General features: G+C 52.7%; 6 protein-coding genes across 6 annotated transcripts, besides 3 other annotated features; 4 read left to right on the top strand and 2 right to left on the bottom strand.

Moving 5' to 3' along the window:
- Positions 1 to 1,968: part of a sequence feature (contig 1.140 614..26834(1)) that runs on past the window's edge.
- Positions 157 to 649, bottom strand: ANIA_08130 (putative nicotinamide nucleotide transhydrogenase; the record flags this gene model as incomplete). Its single annotated transcript, XM_676307.1, has 3 exons — positions 157 to 311; positions 361 to 549; positions 598 to 649. The coding sequence occupies 3 exons, from the start codon at positions 647 to 649 to the stop codon at positions 157 to 159; spliced, it is 396 nt and encodes a 131-aa protein (XP_681399.1).
- Positions 1,969 to 7,679: a sequence feature (contig 1.215 758..6468(1)).
- Positions 7,680 to 20,815: part of a sequence feature (contig 1.139 1..347029(1)) that runs on past the window's edge.
- Positions 8,823 to 10,896, top strand: ANIA_08129 (protein sfgA; the record flags this gene model as incomplete). The annotated part of the gene is made up of 3 exons (XM_050611213.1): positions 8,823 to 9,878; positions 9,929 to 10,729; positions 10,783 to 10,896. The coding sequence occupies exons 1-3, from the start codon at positions 8,988 to 8,990 to the stop codon at positions 10,894 to 10,896; spliced, it is 1,806 nt and encodes a 601-aa protein (XP_050467262.1). The 5' UTR covers positions 8,823 to 8,987.
- Positions 12,997 to 14,701, top strand: ANIA_08128 (uncharacterized protein; the record flags this gene model as incomplete). Its single annotated transcript, XM_676305.1, has 2 exons — positions 12,997 to 13,515; positions 13,574 to 14,701. The coding sequence occupies 2 exons, from the start codon at positions 12,997 to 12,999 to the stop codon at positions 14,699 to 14,701; spliced, it is 1,647 nt and encodes a 548-aa protein (XP_681397.1).
- On the bottom strand, positions 15,505 to 17,011 carry ANIA_08127 (putative MFS transporter; the record flags this gene model as incomplete). The annotated part of the gene is made up of 2 exons (XM_676304.1): positions 15,505 to 16,809; positions 16,868 to 17,011. 2 exons carry the CDS (start codon positions 17,009 to 17,011, stop codon positions 15,505 to 15,507), a joined length of 1,449 nt encoding a protein of 482 aa, XP_681396.1.
- ANIA_11038 (uncharacterized protein) lies at positions 17,391 to 18,656 on the top strand (the record flags this gene model as incomplete). The annotated part of the gene is made up of 3 exons (XM_050611212.1): positions 17,391 to 17,623; positions 17,699 to 18,152; positions 18,222 to 18,656. 3 exons carry the CDS (start codon positions 17,391 to 17,393, stop codon positions 18,654 to 18,656), a joined length of 1,122 nt encoding a protein of 373 aa, XP_050467261.1.
- On the top strand, positions 18,728 to 19,702 carry ANIA_11050 (uncharacterized protein; the record flags this gene model as incomplete). The annotated part of the gene is made up of 2 exons (XM_050611211.1): positions 18,728 to 19,186; positions 19,256 to 19,702. 2 exons carry the CDS (start codon positions 18,728 to 18,730, stop codon positions 19,700 to 19,702), a joined length of 906 nt encoding a protein of 301 aa, XP_050467260.1.

Genomic DNA, 20,815 nt, shown 5'->3' with positions numbered 1-20,815 from the left:
GGTTCCAGCGATGAACAGGACAAATAAGGATAATCATCTTCTAATAAGGTTGCTCTTGCCGTGGTTGTAGTACCCAGGGAGGCGGGGTGGGACCGTATTAGAGGAAAACCACTGATTGACTGTCTCTAAAACAACAAATGCATAAACTATGCGCATCTACATACGAGCCTCGAGGTTTGCTTTGATGGCTGCAGAAGTTAGAATAGGACTCAATACCGAACAAGAAATACACTTACCGTCGCACGTGGCCTTTGCATCTCCGAAAAGCATCCTGGTGCCGGGCATGTAGAACATCGGGTTGGGAACATCGGCTATCTTAAGTCAGTATGGTGAAACCAAGAAGGGAAGGCGAAGGCCTACCGTATCCACTAGACATGCCACGCTTCATCACAATAACCTCCTTGCTCTTCCACGCCTGCAACACGGGCATACCAGAAATTGGGGAGTCTGGTTCCAGTGCGATGGGGTTGACGGTATCATTGGCTCCAATGACAAGAGTCACGTCGGTGTCCGCAAAGTCATCGTTAATCTCGTCCATTTCCAAGACAACTGTACTAGTCAGCAACGGAGAAAGGGTTGGGTGGCCAGGTAACTAACTGTCATAAGGCACGGAAGCTTCCGCGAGTAGAACATTGCATTGGCCAGGCATACGGCCAGCGACAGGATGGATAGCAAACCGGACGTTAATGCCTTTGGCGCGCAGCATGTGGGTGATTTCGGCGAGCGCATACTGGGCCTTCGCGACAGCCATGCCATATCCGACAACCTACCGGTATGAGCAGAGGCCTTGTGCCAAGGATTGATACTTACAATAATGACGCTTTCTGCGTTTGCTAGAGAGTCCACTGTCTCTTCCACGCTGGTCTGGGTGACCTTGCCCTCAATCTTCTTCTGGGCTTGTTGAGGGGCAGCAATTCCACCAAACAGGACGTTAGTCAAAGACCGATTCATGGCCACGCACTGGGTTGTCAGTCAGCAGCCCATCAAAGCGCATTCATGGAGACGACTTACCATGATGTATGACAAAATCGAACCGCTCACGCCAATAAGAGATCCCACACTGGTGAGCAGTGGGTTGTCGAGCATAAAGCCTTCCGCAACCAAGGCGAAGCCTGAGTACGCATTGAGGACCGTGATAACAACGGCTGAATTTATCAGATGGGTTCAGGTTTCAAAAAAAGGGATCAAGGTACGTACGCATATCTGCGCCACCAATGGCCGCAGTCGTGGTGTAGCCTTTTATGAAGCTCAGTGCGGTATTCGCCCCAAGACATGTAGCGGCGATCATCGGGTTGGCGGGAGCCATAGATACAAATGCGCCCATAGTGGCTACATTAGTTCCGAGTAAAGTCGAGTTCAGCAGATGCCGACCGGGAAGAATTAGCGGCTTGGAAGACATGCGGCCAGCGAGTTTCAAGAACGCTACGATCGAGCCGGTGAATGTCACGCCACCTAGCTGGATCAGTATATTGCGCAGCGTCAAAATGTGGGAACGTACCGATTAGAACCCCAAGATAAGCCGTCACTAGATGGAGAGTCGAAATGTGATCTATGTCTGCCATTACACTCCCGGCACTCGTAAGCACCGCCGCAAGACCAACAACCGAGTGCAAAGCAGCTACGGTTTGCGGAAGTCCAGTTGGTGTGATACGGCGCCCAATCAATGCCCCTGCTGCCGTCAGTGATATGATGATACGGTAGTGGAGCTGACCTACCAACGATGGCACCCACGCTTGCAACGCCAGCAAATTGGGTCAATACTTCGGTGGAGAACCCGACAGCTGCCAAAGACGCCAAAATACCGGCCGCGACACCAAGTATGCCAAAGATGTTCCCTCGGCGGGCGGTCTGCTGGGAAGCAAGGCCTGAAATGGAACTGATACACAGGATGCTGCTGACCAGGTATCCGGCCTGCACGAGCCCGGCCATACCGGTGCTGGCGGCTGCTACGAATCCGCCACCAAATACAACGGCCGGAATTGCATACAGCCAGGGATACTCTGGCGGGTCGGTTGGCCGTTTGAACATGTCTAGCATGCGCTTCGTGATAACGAAGCCGCCGGATACATTCATGAATGCTAGGAGAACTGAGATTGACCCCAAAAGTTCTGGAATCGTCGTAGGAAGATAGCCACCACCCATGATGAAGAAACCACCAACACCGACCATACCAGATATTGCGTTAGTCACGCTCATCAAGGGAGAGTGAAGAGCGGGAGCGACACCCCAGACAGCACGGTAGCCAACAAGTCCAGCCAGACCGAACGTCAGCATGTTGCTCATAAAAACCGGTCCAGTTGCCTTGCCCAACGCGAGCGCTGTTCCCATGCCTGCGGTTGTGGTTGCTACCTCACGTGAAACCTTCTGCCATGGGGTCAGGGCCAACTCAGGCTTTGCTGCCGACGGCGCCGCTGCTTCGACCTTTGGAGGAGGAGGTGGTGCAGGCCGAGGAGCCGGAGGCAGGATTTCTCCCTTCAGAGTAACGATCGAACCTCGAACAACTTCGTCGGACAAGTCAATTCCAAAAGCCTTCTCCTGAGGAGCCATGGAGAGAAGGAATTTCGTGATATTATTGGAGTACAAAGTCGACGACTGGGTTGGCAATCGGGAGGGGAAGTCGGTATAGCCTGCAGGTGTCATTAAGGGTTCCTCACTGTGAATGAATCTAGAAAACTAACCAATAACGGTAACATCATTGTAGGTGGTTAGTTGCCCCGGAACAGTTACTTCGCAATTGCCGCCAGCTTCAGCTGCAAGATCAACAATGACGGATCCGGGTTTCATTGCAGCAACCATCTGCCATGGTCAGGTTAGTCCTTCAAGTTTGAGCCTTTTATGTTTGGGATATTACCTCCTTGGTGATCAGTTTCGGTGCCGGCTTTCCAGGGATAAGAGCAGTGGTTATGATTATATCCACCTCGCGACTCTGGTCCATGAAGAGCTTCATCTCTGCTTCGATGAACTCCTTGGACATTTCCTTTGCATAACCGCCCTGGCCAGCGCCGTCTTCCTGGACATCGACCTCGATGAACTCTGCACCCAGAGACTGGACTTGCTCGCGAACGGCAGGTCGCGTATCGAATCCGCGCACGATGGCGCCGAGGCGACGAGCTGACGCAATAGCACTCAACCCTGCGACACCGGCTCCGACGACTAAAACCTTGCTGGGCGGAATCTTGCCTGCAGCAGTGACTTGGCCCGTCAGAAAGCGACCAAAATGGTTCGACGCTTCCAAAACAGCCTTGTACCCAGCAATGTTGGCCATGGAACTGCATCATGTTAGGCGGGTCGTGCTATGTGGATAGATGCCGTACCTGAGAGCATCGAAAACCTGCGCGCGTGAAATCCGAGGGATCATGTCGATAGCGAAACTGTTCGCGCCGCGAGCGGCAAGCTTGTCCACAAGCTGCCTGTTCTGGGCGGGATACAGAAACGAGATGATGGTGCTCCCTGGCTTCAATGCCTCGACTTCGTTGAAGGGGCCGTTTAGTTGAGGCCCGCGGACTTTCAAGACAATGTTGCTCTCAGACCAGACGGTGGCTTGATCGACCAGTGTCGCTCCAGCTTTCTCATACGCTTGGTCCAGCAGCTGAGCACCATCCCCAGCTCCACGTTCGACCAAGACACGCACAAAGCCCTTCTTGAGCAGCAAGGCAACATTCTGCGGCGTAAGAGCAACACGGCGTTCATTGGGGTATATCTCGCGAGGCACTCCCACAGTCAAAGACGAATATGGAACTACGGGAACTTGAGACGGTGCGGAGGCACTGGTTGCGTATGTTCGGACCGACTGCGAGCGGTATTTCCAGACGTATTCACGGGACCGGCGCTGAGAACAGAGACCGTGAGTGCCGACAACTATTAACACTAGTGTCAGTCGATTTCCTGAGGTTTCCTAGGCTGGGATGAGGAGGTCAACTCACACGACTGCGTCCACAAGCGTCCACAAGAGGATCTGCCTGGGATGGCACTGAGCGCCGCTCGACACGGGCTCAGCGCTGACGGCAAGGAAAAGGGCGCACTCATGGTGCACGAAAGCTTCAGACTGAAGATAAACAGTCACCAGCAGCTAGAAAAGACTCATTTCAAAGGCGAGAGTGAAGAAGGTACGTCGACGGGGAGTCCGTCTGGTATTCCAAAAGCCACGACGGCCGTCAAAAGCGGGGATTGTGCCGAGAAGGTATAAGAGCTCGGCGAGTGGAGGACTGGGGGAAGGCTGTGTGGACTCTGTGGAGGTATGAGCGGGGGACGGAGTAGCGGGGAGATCGACGGGCCGCACGACCACAGGAGTTCAATAACGAACAGCGCATTCTTCCACGAGTAGCCGGCTGAGACGGGCAGTCGTCGGCAAATCGGACGGAGACCGCACCGCATTCGAGCCTGGATGAAACGGTGTCCAAGAGCGAGCAGAAAGAGACTCACCAGGGGACAAGTGAACCTGAGATGTTCCTTGAGATCCTCGAGATGTTGTGAGCATGAGTAGTGGTCTAGCTGCCAGAACAGCTGGGAGAATTGCATGTCGAGAGCATTCTATGGGAGAGATGACTTCACTATACCCAGTCACAGCAACTGGGTAGCCCCCCGCCCGATCAGGTGATACAGAACACAAGCATACGTAGCATTTCTCCGATCGGTAGTGGCACGATATCACGGTTGTGTTATCAATTCTCTCCGTTTTCTAGAAAACGGCCCAGCAGACAGGCTAGTAGTACAGCACCGCCATAATCATGCCACTTGCATGTTGACTCCACCAAGAACGCTTGTAAGCTCTGGACCCTGTGGCTCCGGTTCGCGTCTCCGACATTCTTGGTGCCTTTGTGCCTGAGGTTTTATATTTAGGTCATGTTTTGATAGGTCACATGACTTAATCTTACCGCCCGCTTCGCATTCTCTCGAGTGCCTGTCGAATGAGACGGTCTCTTAGTGGCCGATTCCAGGTGGTTAAGTCGCTCAGCTGCCCCCAACCGATTTCGTGCTTCTCATCGACTCACGGCTTCCCTCACGAGTGCGCAACTCGGGCCCTGTGCGTAATGCCCCTCAAAGTTTTCACAGTGGGTCGAGGCCTTGCGTCTTGAATCGTGATCCTCGAGACGAGCCCACTCGAGACCGCACCTCGATTTGCACTGTTTCCTGACTCTGGCGAGATACTGAACCGAGTCCAGTCTATGATATGCGATGGAGAATGCTCATCGACTATTTTTTTCGAGTCTTCGGTGATACACTGCGCACTCTAGTCCCGTTGAACGGTCATATTGTAGTCGCCAAGCCTGTCGAGTTGGGGGCCATTGTGTCCCTGCTAAGCTCCCGGCCGCGACCCACGGACGCAAAGTCCAGCCATTGGCATGTTCCTGGTGGATTGCGTGCAGCGAATTCTGCGGACCAGACATTTCCGATCAACCATCTTTGTCCACCAGCGTCGGATCCAGGTTCATCTCGACTTCTGGATTCTCGTGGCGGTTCTACTGACAGCGCAAAACTCTGCGGCATGCTTTGACAGTCATCACTGAACAACGTTATCTTTGTTTATTCGGCTCGTGACTGGGCTTCGGCGGGGTAGGCGACGGTATCGGGCCCATTATCAGACCACGAAGAACTTTTTCTCGTCTCCCTGAGGCTCCCACTGTCCACAAACCGTGCAGTCTGTACAGTTTTGCCTACTTTTGCCTACGTTAATCATGTCGCCAAGTCACCAGCATGAGCAGCTTATTGAGCAAAACCCCGTCGGGGAGGAAACCCGCAGTCAGACCTCGTCCCAGGATGATGCGGCGCTTCTGGTAAGTAGTCATACCACATTATACGAGCTGCTCTAATGTTACTCTAGAAAACAATGGGCTATAAGCCAGTAAGTCTACGCCCTGAGCTGAAGCGAGCTCGGCTCATACATAACAGGTTCTACACCGAACATATACATTCTTTGAGAACTTTGCGACGACGTTTGGTGAGTTCAAAAATAAGAAAAATGAAAAGCCGTATTTCTGACGCCGTGTTAGCTGCGTTATACTTCATCGGTGGTGTGCGCGTTACCTTTAGTACTGGTATCGCAGCTGGAGGGAATTTGGCTTACTGGTTCGTTTCGCCTCTACCCTGCCTGGAACCGTCTTAACCGGACTAGGACGAGCTATCTGGTGACCATGGTGTTCACTTTCATAACTGCCGCCCTTATCGCAGAAGTCTGTTCGGCTTCGCCTTCGGCCGGCTCAATCTACCTCTGGGCCGCTGAGGCGGGTGGTCCTAAATACGGCAGACTGTTTGGGTTCATTGTCGCTTGGTGGTCAACCACCGCGTGGACCACCTTTTGCGCCAGCAACACCCAGTCGGCAACAAACTACATGCTCTCCGTAGGTGTGCCCCATGCAGCTTTTCGCATGTATACTGACCCACTGCAGGAATTGACCGTATTCAAAGTCGATTTTCCCAAGGATGTTTCGGACGTCAAGTTCCGAGCTGTGCAGTGGATTGTGACGGAGATTCTCCTCGCACTTGCCGCTTTACTTAACTTTATGCCGCGTACGTTAACTTTCTTTCCCCGTCAGCAGGGTACATCTAACGTCTACAGCCAAATACTTCCGATACGTTTTCTGGTTCTCGTCAGCAGTTGTCATGCTAGACTTTTTCCTCAACGTCATCTGGCTTCCCATTGGCGTCGCCAACACATGGGGATTCAGAACTGCCGAAGAGGCCTTTATGTCCACGTATAACGGCACCGGCGCGCCCGCCGGATGGAACTGGTGTCTCTCATACTTGGCCACGGCCGGTATCCTGATCGGATTTGACGCCTCAGGTCACGTTGCGGAAGAAACCAAGCACGCCAGCGTGACAGCCGCCCGCGGCATCTTTTGGAGTACAGTAGCAAGCGGATTTGGCGGACTCGCAACCATTATTTTATTCCTCTTCTGTGCCGTAAGTACCAATCTCGCCCTGGTTCAAGAGTGGTATTGACGCAACTCTAGCCCACTCCTGATAAGCTTTTTGAGTTCGGCTCTCCGCAGCCGTTCGTTCCCCTCTACGCTGTTGTCCTCGGTAGAGGTGGACACATCTTCATGAACATTATCTGCCGTAGTTGCTCTATGGCTCGTATGTCGCCCTACTCACCGTTTAGTCTAAAAAACAGACACTAACTTGGTTGACTAGAATACGGCGATTGCCATAGTTGCATCGTCCCGCCTCGTCTTCGCCGTCGCCCGTGACGGGGTCCTTCCCTTCTCCTCCTGGGTCTCAAAGGTGCATAATGGCCAGCCCCGGAACGCGGTCATCGTCGTCTGGACGGTCGCATCCATCATCACCTGCACACTTCTGCCCTCTGACGTGGCTTTCACGTCCCTCGTCTCAGCGGCTGGTGTCCCTTCCGCTGCAGCATACGGTCTCATTTGTCTCGCGCGTCTCACCTGTACGCGGAATCACTTCCCAAAACCCGCATGGAGCCTTGGACGCCTGTCCAAACCATTCCAGTTGATTGGCGTTTTCTGGAACGGATGGGTTGTTGCAGTTCTGTTCTCACCGTACGCGTTCCCCGTTACTGGCGAGAACCTGAACTATGCCCCGATCATCATGGCCGCCGTGACGATTTTCGCGTTAGTTTCCTACTTTATCATGCCGGAGGATGCGTGGTTGCCCAAAGACCGCATCTCGAATTTTGTCGACAGCAAGGGCGTCGTTACAGAGACAGTGGAAGAGGTCTCTACATCTCGCTAAGCTTGCTAGACTCACCAAGCTCACTAAGAAGCTCACTAGGCTGCAAGGCAGAAACGAACCCTTGGAACCCAGTTTATGTCCCAAGTTTCTCATTCTCCGCTTGGCTTGGTGAGTAATCACGTGGTCGTTGGTTTCGTCGGGGCCTCTCGGCAAGGTGCGGAACGCAACGCAAAGGATAGCGAGCCGAAGGTGCTCATCCCGTGTCAAACACAACATATAACAGTAATAGACCTAGATCTTGTATTTTATTGTTCCACAAAAAAAACGTTCGTAGCTTAATTTGCTAATTGGTATTTTGCCTCTATAAATATAATACAGAGGACAGAGCACACAAGTAATTTGGTAGTTGCGCCTACGGCAAATTGCTCAGACCCGTGGACCACAGCACAAATTAACCGCACAGTCTTAGCTCCTTAATCAGTATTATCCATCGAACTTAGCCAACCACCATGGATCCTTTCTTTTAACTCGAAAATTACCCATTAGCCATTCCTAGAGGCAGATCGTATGCACTCGGCACCTTCGTCCCACACTCTAGAGGCAGTTGTTGGTCAAAGTGTAGGGACCGACGCATGAAACGATCGACTAAAGTATGTACCATGAGGTAATAATTGAGTTATTTAAGCGCCCGAGCGGAGGGGCATAGGAGAGATCTTCGAGTCCAAGCAAACAGCAGGTCTTGGGCGCTGCGATTTGCAACGAGTCCAGACAGTGCGTGCAGATACCGGCCCATAAAACGGCCCCCATCGAGGATTGGGCTATTGGGCCGAGGCGGTCGCCATAGACGAGGATCGTCCGCCATAAGAGCGCTGACTTGTTGAGTGACCAGAACCACCCCGGCGATCCGCTAGTGCCAGCTAGGCTGATCTGTGATGGACGCCAAGACCCGCTTTCGTTGGTCGAGGCTTGACCCGCGGCCCCAGTGATTTCTCTTTCTCCGCGACTTGTAAGTCGCTGGAAGGCGCCTTTGGGGCCTTGAGTCCAACTCCACTGTCCCCGGCGGCTCCTGGGATTTTGACTTTCAACTCTCGCTCCCACTCCCTAAGTCTCTCAGACTCGGGTCTCACGTCTCACGTCTCACGTCTCACGTTTCGTTTCGCTCCCACTCGCTTCATTTATACTCCTATCAACCACCGTCTGTTCATCTATCTCAGATCATCTCATCAAGATGTTTTTCCTCTTCTGTTAATCGTCTCTTGTTCGGCTTCCGCCCCGCTCTCCGCCCTCCGCCCACGCGCGACCTCGCCCCTCCATGTCTCTCCCTTACAGCTCTCCCACCGTCGATCTTTCTCTCCATGGAAGCTCGTACGATGGTCTGTGATCGGGCGCAGCCTCCTCAACCTCTACCACACGAACCTCCACATCCCGACAAGAAGAAACGCGTTCGACGATGGCATCATCGTGGATTTACCGGTTGCTCGACCTGTCGTCGACGTCATGTCCGCTGTGATGAAGCGTCTCCAACCTGTCGAAACTGTACTCGACTGGGATTAGAATGCGATGGAAGTCAGGGACGGATGACATTCAAGGTCTATGGCCCGCCGCCGCCGCCGCCCGGTCAATCGAATCCGCCGACCAAACGGGATAAATCCAGGCCGAGAGCCAGCCAGAAAGCAGTGAAGAAGGAAGATACAGAGGTTGAAGGTGTGGTGATCTCGCCCACGACTGTGACTGAATCGAAACCGTTGGTTTTTCATTTTGAGAACCCGGCAGTGCACTCTGTGACATCGATACCTGAAGATGACAAGAAAGTGAAGAAGGAGCAGGAGGATGAAGATTTGGTGCTGATACCGACCGCGGGAGAATCAAGGCCGACCGAGGTCCGCTTCCATAGCCACACATTGCCCGTCTCCTCATTGGACTGTTTGCAGGGCCGTTATTATACCCATTTTGTGGACGAAGTTGCTACCCTTTTACTCATCTATGACACTTCGACAAATATCAACCCGTTCCGACGATGTTTTCCCGATGTTTCTCAATCGTCGTTGTCCATGGCGAGCGCTATGGAAGCTCTGGGAGCCCTGCACCTTGCAAACACGTCGACTGGCCCGGAACGGATTGTGCATTTCCAGCATGCCATGGGCAAATACGGTGAAGTCGTCAAATCCTTTAGAACGCGATACGAGATCGGGCAGCGATCACGACTTCCAGATTTTGCGACCTGTCTACTTTTAGCGCTCTTCGAGGTTTGTCACTTCCTTTTTTGTTTTTGGTGGGAGTTTCCTGACTTGACTAGATGATGGATTCCCAACACCATAACTGGGCCATCCACCTGAAAGGCGCCCGCGAGATATATCGCTGGTTGTTTTACCCGAATAGCGATCCGGTTCTTGAAGCTCAACGAGTTGCTGAAATGAATCACCCTCTGCGCCAATTCCTCGTTTCACTGCTTTCCTACCTCGACGTCGCCGGAGCATGCGCAACCAGCGATGGGACTGTTGTTGAAGGGAGCTATTGGCAAACGCTCGGTGGGGGCTGGGAATACAACTTGGGAATCCCCAGTCTCTCGCAACCAGCTGCCAACAACGGCCCACTCCTCGAACTCCGCCAATGCTGGTCCATCATGATGGAGATTCAAGCCGCGATTAGCTCTTTCGGAAAAGCAAAGCAGTCGGGCTGGTTGACACCCGATCAGCAAGATATAATGTACCGCGATCTCCTACAACGATTAGTACAATGGCGCCTCGACGCGCCGCAGTGCCTGCAGAAACTTCGCGATCTTGATGACGCAAGCCTATCTCAGTACCCACACCCCGACGTCCTAGAATACGCCGGCTGCATCGAAGCCTACGAAAAAGCCACAAACATCTATCTTCATAAAGTAGGACGCGCCGGCAGACCGGATATCCAGCCGCAGCAAGAGCTCATTGCTGCCTTTTGCACCAGGATACTTAGCCTTATTAGGAAACTAGCGAAAGATGTGGGGCGGCTGGCCGTCCCTTGGCCTTTATTCGTTGCAGGGCGGGAGACTAGAGATGAACGTGAGCAGAAATTTGTGAGGGATACAATGCTTGATATGCAGAGATATGGGTTTAAGGTATGCCTTCCTCTCCGTTCGGAGTGGGCGTAATGTTTGCTAATATTAGGCAGAACGTTGAAAAGGCTCTGGAGGAATTAGAAAAAGCGTGGTTCAAGCGGCGTGCTTTTCCTGAGGGATGGGTTGAAACTATGGATGACGTTCGCTCGTCGATTCTTCTTCCTTGACCGGACCATACACCTCGCACTTTCTCGGTCTTGCCAACCTAACTCTCGAAATAACGCTTCCGCCGGTGCCATAGCGTATAGGACTCGCTAAGATGCTAGTGAGACTGCCCTAGATCGCAAACGCAGCCGCCCCAGGAGACTACGATTCTACTGCCTACCTAATTACCGCTTCAACAGACGAACCTCACCACATATTTTAGGGTCCAGCCCGATTCTCGGGCCATATATATAACGAACGAGTATATAAACGCACTTATCATTCTATATATCTTAATTTGTTAGCGGTTGGTTACGGCGTCTATATAGATTCACTACGAAACAATGGATTGGACTTTGTTGTACACGTTTAGCTAATCGCACTTTCAACTGTAAACGTGCCAAATTCAAGATCTCGCCTGGCATGGTAGTATGATGAGATGGAGGTGAAGCTCAATGACCGACTATTACTTGGAGGACTGGAAGTACAAGGAAATTTCTAAGGCGAGCAACAAGGCCTACTGTGTGAAGAATACTTGCCTACTGGGAAGGGTAGAGACTGAACACCACGGAACTTTTTTTCCAACAAAATTCAGATGTGTTCGCAGGCCAAGGAGGCTACTTTAGAAAGATCTGGGGCTGTGCGGCTAACCAGGGGTGGTCCTAAGACTGCGTCGAGGAACATTGGGGTACTCAGCATTCACTCTGACCGCTAGAGCATCACCATCGTTATGATATTGCAAGCTCAGATCAGCAGCACGGAGCCTAGCGGTGCGTAACCATGCAATGAGAGTTCAGCAGAATGGTGCGTCCATGGTCTATAGACAAATGGGTTCCAGAGCAATTCTAGCGAGTGCCGATCTTTGCACGAACATCTAGGTTATTCCATAAGAGCAATTCTGCTTGGCTTAATTATAGATAGGGGCTTAATTAGGGCTGGCCTACCAAAACACCTATTGCGTAAGAATAGAGCCACATTATTCAGTCCATGAATATATTTGCGCTATGTACTTTTGCCAGAGAATATAGCTACTTTTGAACTTCCACTGGGAATACTTTGAGGGGAGGCTTCGACATTCTGAGCGCCATAAACGCTACTTTTTCATTCCTATCTTTATCCTACTGTAGAGCTACGCCTCTGCGACTGGAGGTGGCTCTGAGTGAACGTCTGCTCTATTTTCCCTCTCTCGTTTAGCCTTAGGTCTCACCCCTATCATCGGGCTAGCGCTCTGATCGGTCTAGCCAAGATATTCGCGTCTCCGGCGTGATGGATCTCGGTTATGCGATTTCATGAGTACCTGATCAAACGCCTACCACATGTTTTTGTGAGCCTCTGAGCTCGCTCTGGAACTGCAGGCAGCAGGGTCGCAGGACAGCTCTTTACGACGCGGAAAGTAGTCCAAAATCTGACGAAAAGACCTTTCATGGTATCACTCTAGAAGCTTACTCTTTCTTCTCTGGCCGTAGTCAAGCCAACTCGGATTACCAGTCCTGCTTTACCTTGTGCTCAGCAACTAATGAACAGAGGGTAGAGTCTTGTTCTCCGTATGAATCGATTTTTAACTCGCTTCATTGCGAGCTCACTAGAGAGGGTGAGATTTTTTGTTAGAACTGAGGCGCATCAGTCCAAGTGGTAAACATTCCTCAGGCCCTTGGAGGTGCCAATTGAGGGAAATTTTAGATATTTGCAAAAGCATAAGTGAAGTTTACGGAGTCCGTTTGATGCTGGACAACAGGATCAGGAGAGCTTTCTTGTAGGCTGCAGTAGATACGTGTTCACGGTTTCATGATGAATAGTCTAGACAGAATCACCTGGGCTTGCCCTAAAGCACACCTACGATACAGATGTGCCGATCATCGGCCCGGACAGCAACACGTGATTGGGCGAGATATTACGGTTCAGTACAATACAGTACGGTATTCAACCATCCAGGTTTTCCTAGTTGAGACGTGGGTGTCTCTCATCTTCGCTGCATCTCCTGGCTCAGTCTCAGTGAAGCGTTGAGTGGCTTGCATTCATCAATTGGCGGTCACACCCTTCGGAGTCGCTTCACTCGGCTCGAGGCTGGCTGGTAGCATTTCTCCTTTGGACTGGAGCGCCGGTCGCTCCCTCTGATGGCAGCGATGTTGGAACCGACGCGAAATCCTCTTCTTCTGCCAGAGATTGTTGGCGCCGTCTTGGACAACGTCAATATCCGTGATCTCTTAAGCTGCGCCGGTGTAAACAGGACATGGAATACCCTTGCCCTGAAGAGGATGTACGAGGGCTCGGTGTACGACTTGCAACGCCGGACCCCCGACATCACCTCTTTGAACTGCCTCTATGTCGCTTCTCGAGAGCGTTTTGCACGCTGCATGGGCCATGTAAAACATCTCCTCATAGCGCCGGAGCATCCAGTCGAGAAGAAAGATGTTGGGATGCCGAAGAAATTCGTTTCCCTAGAAAAGTTTCGCCCATTGCGCGACCCCGAATCCGCCAAGCGCCTTTTTCAAGCATACAAACCAGGCGTCAAGAGCCTCATGATTCCGTTTGGGATGCATGGATGGGAACAGTCTTATATTGACGTTCTTCTTACAGAAACTGTGGAGTTCCTGGCCATCGACGACTCATTCTGTCCCTTCCTGGAGCCCGCTTACCGGCCCGTGAGTCGAACCTCAATCTTTTAATGCAGGACATCCATCTGACTGGGAAGAGAGATAGGTTGGTAATATCAAAGCTCTCACAATCTACAAGTCAGGCTCCAACAGAGACGTGACCAGTCTCTGCTCGTTGATTGACAGATGTGACCTACACTTCTTCCACATTGAGGATTCGCGTGAACCTGAACCCATGAGCGACGATCACACCACACAGCTTATTGAATGCCTTGCACGGCAGCGGAACCTTAAGGCCCTAGCCCTGATGATTCCTGAGGTATTATCACCGCTTGCTCGGGTGGTTGAGAACGGGAACCCATGGCCAGGGTTGAAAGCCTTGTACTATGGGCAGTATGATGACAGATTTTCCATCCCGCCCGTTGTTCGATTGCCAAGATTTAACGAGCTCGAAATTCTCAGCATTCCAAGGATTGATCCTCTCTTGACAATTATCGGCCGTGATCCCGGGATCAAGAACCGATTGAGGGTGTTGCACCTTGAATTGGCTGATATCAGCGATACGGAGCCTGTTCTTGACATCTTGCCCGGTTGCAACAGCTTACAGAAGCTCAGCCTCGGAGAACTGGACGACAGCGGCCCTGCTGAGGCCTATGCAAACTTTTTCCAGCGTCTTCCACCCCTGCCTTCCTTGCAATGCCTTGTTATTCCTTGGGTCTTCAAAATGAAAATCAATCTCATCCAACATGTTGCATCGCTGTATCCACAACTAACTGTCCTCGACCTGAGTCAAGCTGATCTGACAGTCTCTCTTAACTCCTTACAGAGTATGTCCTCAATCACGCAATTGCAGGTATTGCAATTGTCGGAAATACCGTTCAACAACCCTCGTCGGTGGATGCGAGGGACTAGGTTGCAACAACTCGCCACCGAATGGAAGAGGGTATTTCCCAGCCTCCGAACTGTGCCTTACGGAGGAGACAACTGCACCTTTCCTATGACGTCCCAGGCTGTTAGAGAGCATCTGCTCTCCGAACCGGATGAGTTCGCGTATCCCCCAGATTCTGACTTCTTGATGGGACGATTGTGCACTGTCCTTGGCTACAGAGCCCGTATTGACAGTCACCTTGACTATGACTTCCAGACCAAGATGGAAAACGAGATCATTGGCTGGCCCGTGGTGCCATTCGTCGCGTTTCAGCATACAGATTCCTACTCGACCTATTCTGTCTAGACTGGACCGGAACGGGCTATCATGCCGTCGCGGACGGCAAAAGCGTTGACGATTATCGTGGCGACAAGAAATAGAGCCTGCATATGACACGAACATAGATCATATAATTCAACATTTCTTTCTAGATGTATGACCAAGTTGCTGCCCGAGCTATAAATAATAGCAGTACCGCCCTGATGGGCGGGCTCCGATGCATAACTCAGAACCCAAGCTAGATTCCATCCAGGCACGAGAAGAGCAATATAATTCGTCCGGTCCCAAGCACCATGTCCTGTCGACAATCCCATCGTGCTCATCTAACACAGTATAAGGGATCATATACACGGAGGCGCATATTCAGTCGTACCGCGAGGATAGAATCTTACTGTTGGCTCGATCTTTGCCTTGCGGAAAAGGCTACAGATACCGGCATGGATCTGGGCAGATTAAAGTTGGAGAACGCTTCCTCGGACATCGCTTGGGTATATTTGCCATTCGAAGTATGAATCCAGGGAGTATCGGGCTGAGGCAGGTCATGTAGTATAAGGGTTTCACCAGGGAGAACTGCCGCGTCAATGAGAACACGCACTGATTCTTTGCTTGATAAAATTGTACTCTACGAAACATGTAAGTACTGAAGTATATGCGGGGAAACAATATTGAAGAACAAATTGTCAGCAATCGCTTTGAACCCTAGATATACCTGCCTATCAACTCGCCTTCATTACCAAAGCTTCTAATAAGACCAGCGCCATTGGGAACAATTTTATGCCTGATCTGCAATATGCGTTCATTGAAGCATTAAAAAGTCACCTAAATAATTCTTACCCTTTAACGCTCGCACTCATTGTCTTCTCTTCGCCCTTTTCACCCTGGTGCGCTACCTCTGCGTCCACCGTGCTCGTTTTCGTCACAGTCAGCACCGCCGGGATCGCAACGACCAATGCACCCATACATAGCCCCCAGTCCATGGCAAACTGTGTCATGGCCGGCTTATCCAGGGCGTTAATCCTCCAAGCCATCGCGCCCCCGGTACTCTGAAACGTCTTGTACGCACCGACCAGCACTGCCGCAACAGCAGGGTCATTCGACCTCGCCCCCATCAACCAATAGCAGTACGACTGCCAGAACGCATCGAATGCGCCGTAGAAGATATACAAGAAGATCGGCCCCGTCGAGACAGTGCCCTGCGTGTAGTCGATATCCTGCTTCAGACCGTGCGCGAGCCGGTCACTCGACCATTTCTCGAACGCGTAGCCGCCGCCCCAGATGGCCAGCCCCGTGACGGCGAGGAAGAGCCATCCCGCTCGCGCGCGGCCGGGCCGCGTTAGAGCGGGAATGTCGAGGATGAGACCCATGACAAGGCCGCCGAGCATCTGGGCGAGCCAGTAGAGGGCGCTGTTGAGGGAGCGCGTGCGGATGTTGAAGGTCATCCCGTTCACGATGTTCTGCTGATAGGAGTAGAAGACATTGGCACAGAAGAAGAGAGGGAGCATGCAGAGAACACGCCAGTCAAGGATCGTGCGTGCAGCCAGGCGCAGAGTGCTTTTCCAATTGGGCTTCTCAGTCTCGACCACAGCAGTCTGAGTCCGGGACGATTGCTGAAGCTCTTCAAGGCGCACGGCGGACGGAGGACATATGAGCATGCCCAGAAGCCAGCCCACGGCCATGAGGATCAACAGGGCGATATATGTTCCGTCTGAGACAGTCCCACTGGTCGAGTGGTAGTTGAGCCCAAAGCTGGCGAGCGATCCAACGCCGCCACCGAGGTTGAAGATGATCCAGAACGCGGCAATGGCGCGACCCTTCTGGGATTCACGGACGTAGGTGGTCATTATAGCGCCCTGGGAGACCCAGAGAAACGAAGCGCCAATACCGAGAATCGCGCCAGAGGCGATAACAAAGGCCCCGTTTCCGGTCCGGTTGAAGCACAAGAGACTTCCAGCGTACAGGGGGTATGTCCATCCTCCAAACAGCAGGCAGATCCTGGGGCCGACGCGGTCGAAGATGGGTCCTACGACGAATAGAGCGGTTCCTGCGGTCGCTGAGAGAAGGGCTACGGTCGCGTTCGCTGCCACGGTTGGATCGACCTGGCCGGAGCCTCCAAGGCCAGTTAGGGCATTGTACATCTAGGCGGTTAGTGGGCGTGGAAATGGAGGGGGGAGAATCAGCGAGCAATGCACATACTCCCGGACAACAGAAACAGATGAAGCTGATCAGAAAGATCTGGAACCAGGGATGCGTGTAGGTTCGATAAACGATCGAGCGTTCTTCCTGGCCAGCGGCGACTGTCCGGCCATCTTCTGCTTCTGGCTGCGCTTTCTGGTCCATGGCGTTCGAGATGGAAGAGACCGGGGGTGGGTAGATCTTAGACAGCTAGAGATATCTCCCCAGACTCTTATAATTCTCAGCTATCGCATTCTCTCTGGCCTGACTAAGAGGATGAAGCCGCCGCAGCGAATAGCTGGGATGAAAAGGATCGACAAGCGGAGACGGTAGTGAAGAATGCGACGCTAGAGTGTAACATTTGGGGCCATTTACGCCATTTTGGGGTAGATATGGGGTCGACCGATACGGACTCGCTTATCTTCGCTATTTCGAGTGTCTATTGTGAAGCTGGACTTCTTTTTATCTGTGGAAACAAAACAGACACTGCCGTACGCACATCGCCCTCCCGTCCCAGACCAGATACAAACCCTACACGACCGGCATGGATCTGGACAACCTCTCGCGCCTGCAAACAGAGGCAGTCAACCCACAAACCAGCCTCATTGATAAGCTGTCGACCCTGCAAATGTGCACAGTTATCAACCAGGAAGATCGCCGTGTTGCAGCCAGCGTCACCCCCTGTCTCCCCAGGATCGCAGCAGCTATCGACGCCCTGGCGCCACGCGTTCGGCGCGGCGGCAGGGTAGTCTACGTAGGCGCAGGAACTAGCGGCCGGTCAGTCAATCAGATAGCTTCCCTACCACCGATTGGAAGTAGTAGCAGGAGATAATGACTAGGGCGCGCTTGCAGACTCGGAATCCTCGATGCCTCTGAAATCCCGCCAACCTTCGCCGCACCACCAGAGCAGTTCATCGGCCTGATTGCCGGCGGCGATGCAGCGATCCGCCGCGCCCAGGAGGGCGCTGAGGACAGCCTCGCGCTCGCGGAGGCTGATATGGCCGCGCTCGAGCTCAGACCAGAGCTCGACAGCGTCGTCGGGATCGCGGCATCAGGGCGCACCCCGTACGTCCTGGGGTGTATCGGTTTCGCGAAGCGCAAGGGATGTATCACGATCGGGGTGGTGTGCGTGGAGCCCTCTGCGCTGGGGGAATCCGGGGAGGTGGATTTCTTGATCGCCCCCTTACCTGGCCCAGAGGTGGTGAGTGGGAGCACGAGACTCAAGGCGGGCACGGCGACAAAGCTTGTGCTGAATATGCTGAGTACTGGGACGATGATCCGGGTTGGGAAGACGTATGGGAATACGGTACTGCTCCCTTCAACCTGTTCCCAGTGGCTCGCCTTGATCAATCTATGCTGACAGGATCGCGAATAGATGGTGGACCTGGTCGCATCGAATGCCAAATTGCGACAGCGGTCCCGAAACATCCTGCGCAGGTTGAGTGCTGAATGTGCGTCCATGCCGAATTTAGAGCTCGACTCGCTGCTGAGTCGGTGCAAGGGTAGCGTGAAGCTCGCCTTGCTTATGGTAGCCACTGGGAAGCCGGTGGAAGAGTGCCGTGAGGTTCTGGAGGCCGCTGATCAGCAGCTGGCCAAGGCACTAGAGCTGGCTGCAACCTCTACGTTACAGCAGGGTGCTGAAGGGCGGCTGCGTGATCAGTCTACAGAGTTGATTCTATGCATTGACGGCGGGGGTTCAAAGTGCGCCGCAGTGGTTGCAACCAAGGCTGGTGCTGTATTGGGACGTGGAGAGGCAGGTCCCTGCAATATGTGCGTACCTCTCCTTCTATTATCCAGAAAGGATGGGTAGACGAAAAGACCGGACGAACAAGACTAACCCGTTTCATCTCCAGCACTGATGGTACCTGTCTAGACGACGCAATGACTACTCTGAGCGCAGCAATAGAGAATGCCATGCAGAATGCGCGAGAAACCTACACGCCAGAGCAGCCGGAGTTACCCCCAGTTACAAACAAACAGCCGGTCGGGCTTGTGCTCTCACAGTTCTCAAAAGCCTGGATTGCCCTGGCAGGACTAGATCGCCCTGGCCTTCGCGACAGAATCGAGCCAAAAATCGCAGCAGTGCTGGGCCGTCCATCTGTATTGCTTCGACTGACAAATGATGTGGATCTCCTCGCTGCAGCGATGACCCAGCATCCTGAGGTGCCCTCTGCAGTCGTTCTCATTGCCGGAACTGGAAGTGTTGCCATGCGATACACGATCACGGAGCCGGGCCAGGTGCCGACGAGAACTGCCCGGTCAGGAGGCTGGGGCCATCTGTTGGGCGATGAGGGAGGTGGTTACTCAATTGGACTGGAAGCGATCAAACACACCCTGACAGTATGTGAAGAAAACAGGCTGGGACTGCGCCCTAACTATGTTGGATCGAACGTTGGACGTCTTGAACAGGCAATCCTGCAGCGGTTTGGGGGCTCGCAGTCTACATCTCCGTCTTCGTCTTCATCGTCTGGCGGCAATATGGGCCCGGATCTGCTGAGTGAGGTTCTGCTAGGCCAGCGAGGGGAGAGCGCCAGCGTCAAGAGTCGCATTGCCGCTGCCGCTCAACTGGTTGTGAACCTGGCGCCGGAGGACGCTACCGCGATGACCATTGTCACATCACAGGTGAAAGCGCTAGTGGATACGGTTCTGGGACGGCTGATCGATCCCAGGTCTCAATCAGCCGTCGCACCAGAGCGGACAGGGCTGATCCTTTCCGGCGGTGTTCTGAGACATGAGCTCTACCGGGAGCTAGTCCTCGAGAGACTGACAGAGAGAGGCATCAAGTTCGCATATACCGAGACGGTTATGGATGCCGGCGCTCTTGGAGCGAAGAGCCTGTGCATAGCGTGTGATTGATGGAAAGCAGGATTGTCTGTTAGCCGCCGTTCACTTGCAAGACCCAGCCCAGGACAACTCGTACAATACCTGGGTTTATATCCAATTGTTCACGTGGTTACAGCTTGTCTTATTGTAGGAGATAGCGCTAGGGATGGCGAGAGCCGACCCTATACCGATCTGCTTGGCTGTACCTTGTATATAGCAACCGCAAGAATATCAATAGACTTTGTAAGCCAGGAGGCATGTCCAAGTTGGGCTCGGTTCGACTGAGTTCCGCATTATATCCATGCCCACATGTAGAGATAAGAATATCTTATATTTGTACGATACTCAAGGTAAACATATAAAGCATACAACATTGCAGCTGGAACAAGTATACCCAGTAAGCCCAGAGATTCTAACAGTACGTGTTCAACTTGCGGTCAAGTTTGTCTAACTTCTGAAAGAACAGACGGTCTCACTGACGAAAGTGCTCGCTTAAACAAACTATAGTAAATAGAGTCATTCTCCTCCCAGACATTGGTCGCCTCCCTAGCTACTGGCTGTGTGAGTCGGTGTTAGCAGTGGAATAGGCTTGATGCCCCTCTGGCCAATTAGGGCTTTTTTCCATTGCTGAGTGAGACCAGCGAGAACCTCAACGTCGTAGAGAAACGCTTGCGACGACTACTGAAATAGCGCGCTATAGTGCCACCTGTGGGCTTTACAGGGCGATTGGCAATTGGCAAGCAACGTTGGCTGGGTGCAGTTCCACTAAACTTACCACTGAGTGGCTGAGAGACGAAGATTCATGGCATTACTGGCTCAGAAGGCCTGCAAATCAGTCGTCCGCTCTCGTGCCTCAAGATCCTCTCTTGTCGAGCAGGTAGACTGCTCCATCCGTATTCGCACCTACAACCGCTGGTCCAGGAATAGCATGATCTTAGAGCGGCTGGTTAAACAACGATATCGGCTGAATTCGCGAGTCGTCTCGAAAAGGAATCTGCATCGAGGAGGAACTGGCTAATCTGGCCAAGGCAGCATTGAGGGCTGACTGTCCGACCAAAGCCTTTTGAGGCTGACTGTTGTATGGCGGGTCTGGAACTCGTTCAGTGTCTTGAGGCTCCTGGTCACGACGTCCATGATTCCCAGGGT

Source organism: Aspergillus nidulans, chromosome II (genome assembly GCF_000011425.1).
Source record: "Aspergillus nidulans FGSC A4 chromosome II".
NCBI classification, from domain to species: domain Eukaryota; kingdom Fungi; phylum Ascomycota; class Eurotiomycetes; order Eurotiales; family Aspergillaceae; genus Aspergillus; species Aspergillus nidulans.
The sequence above is the reverse complement of the archived record's forward strand: the minus strand, read 5'-3'. Positions and strand labels throughout refer to the sequence as shown.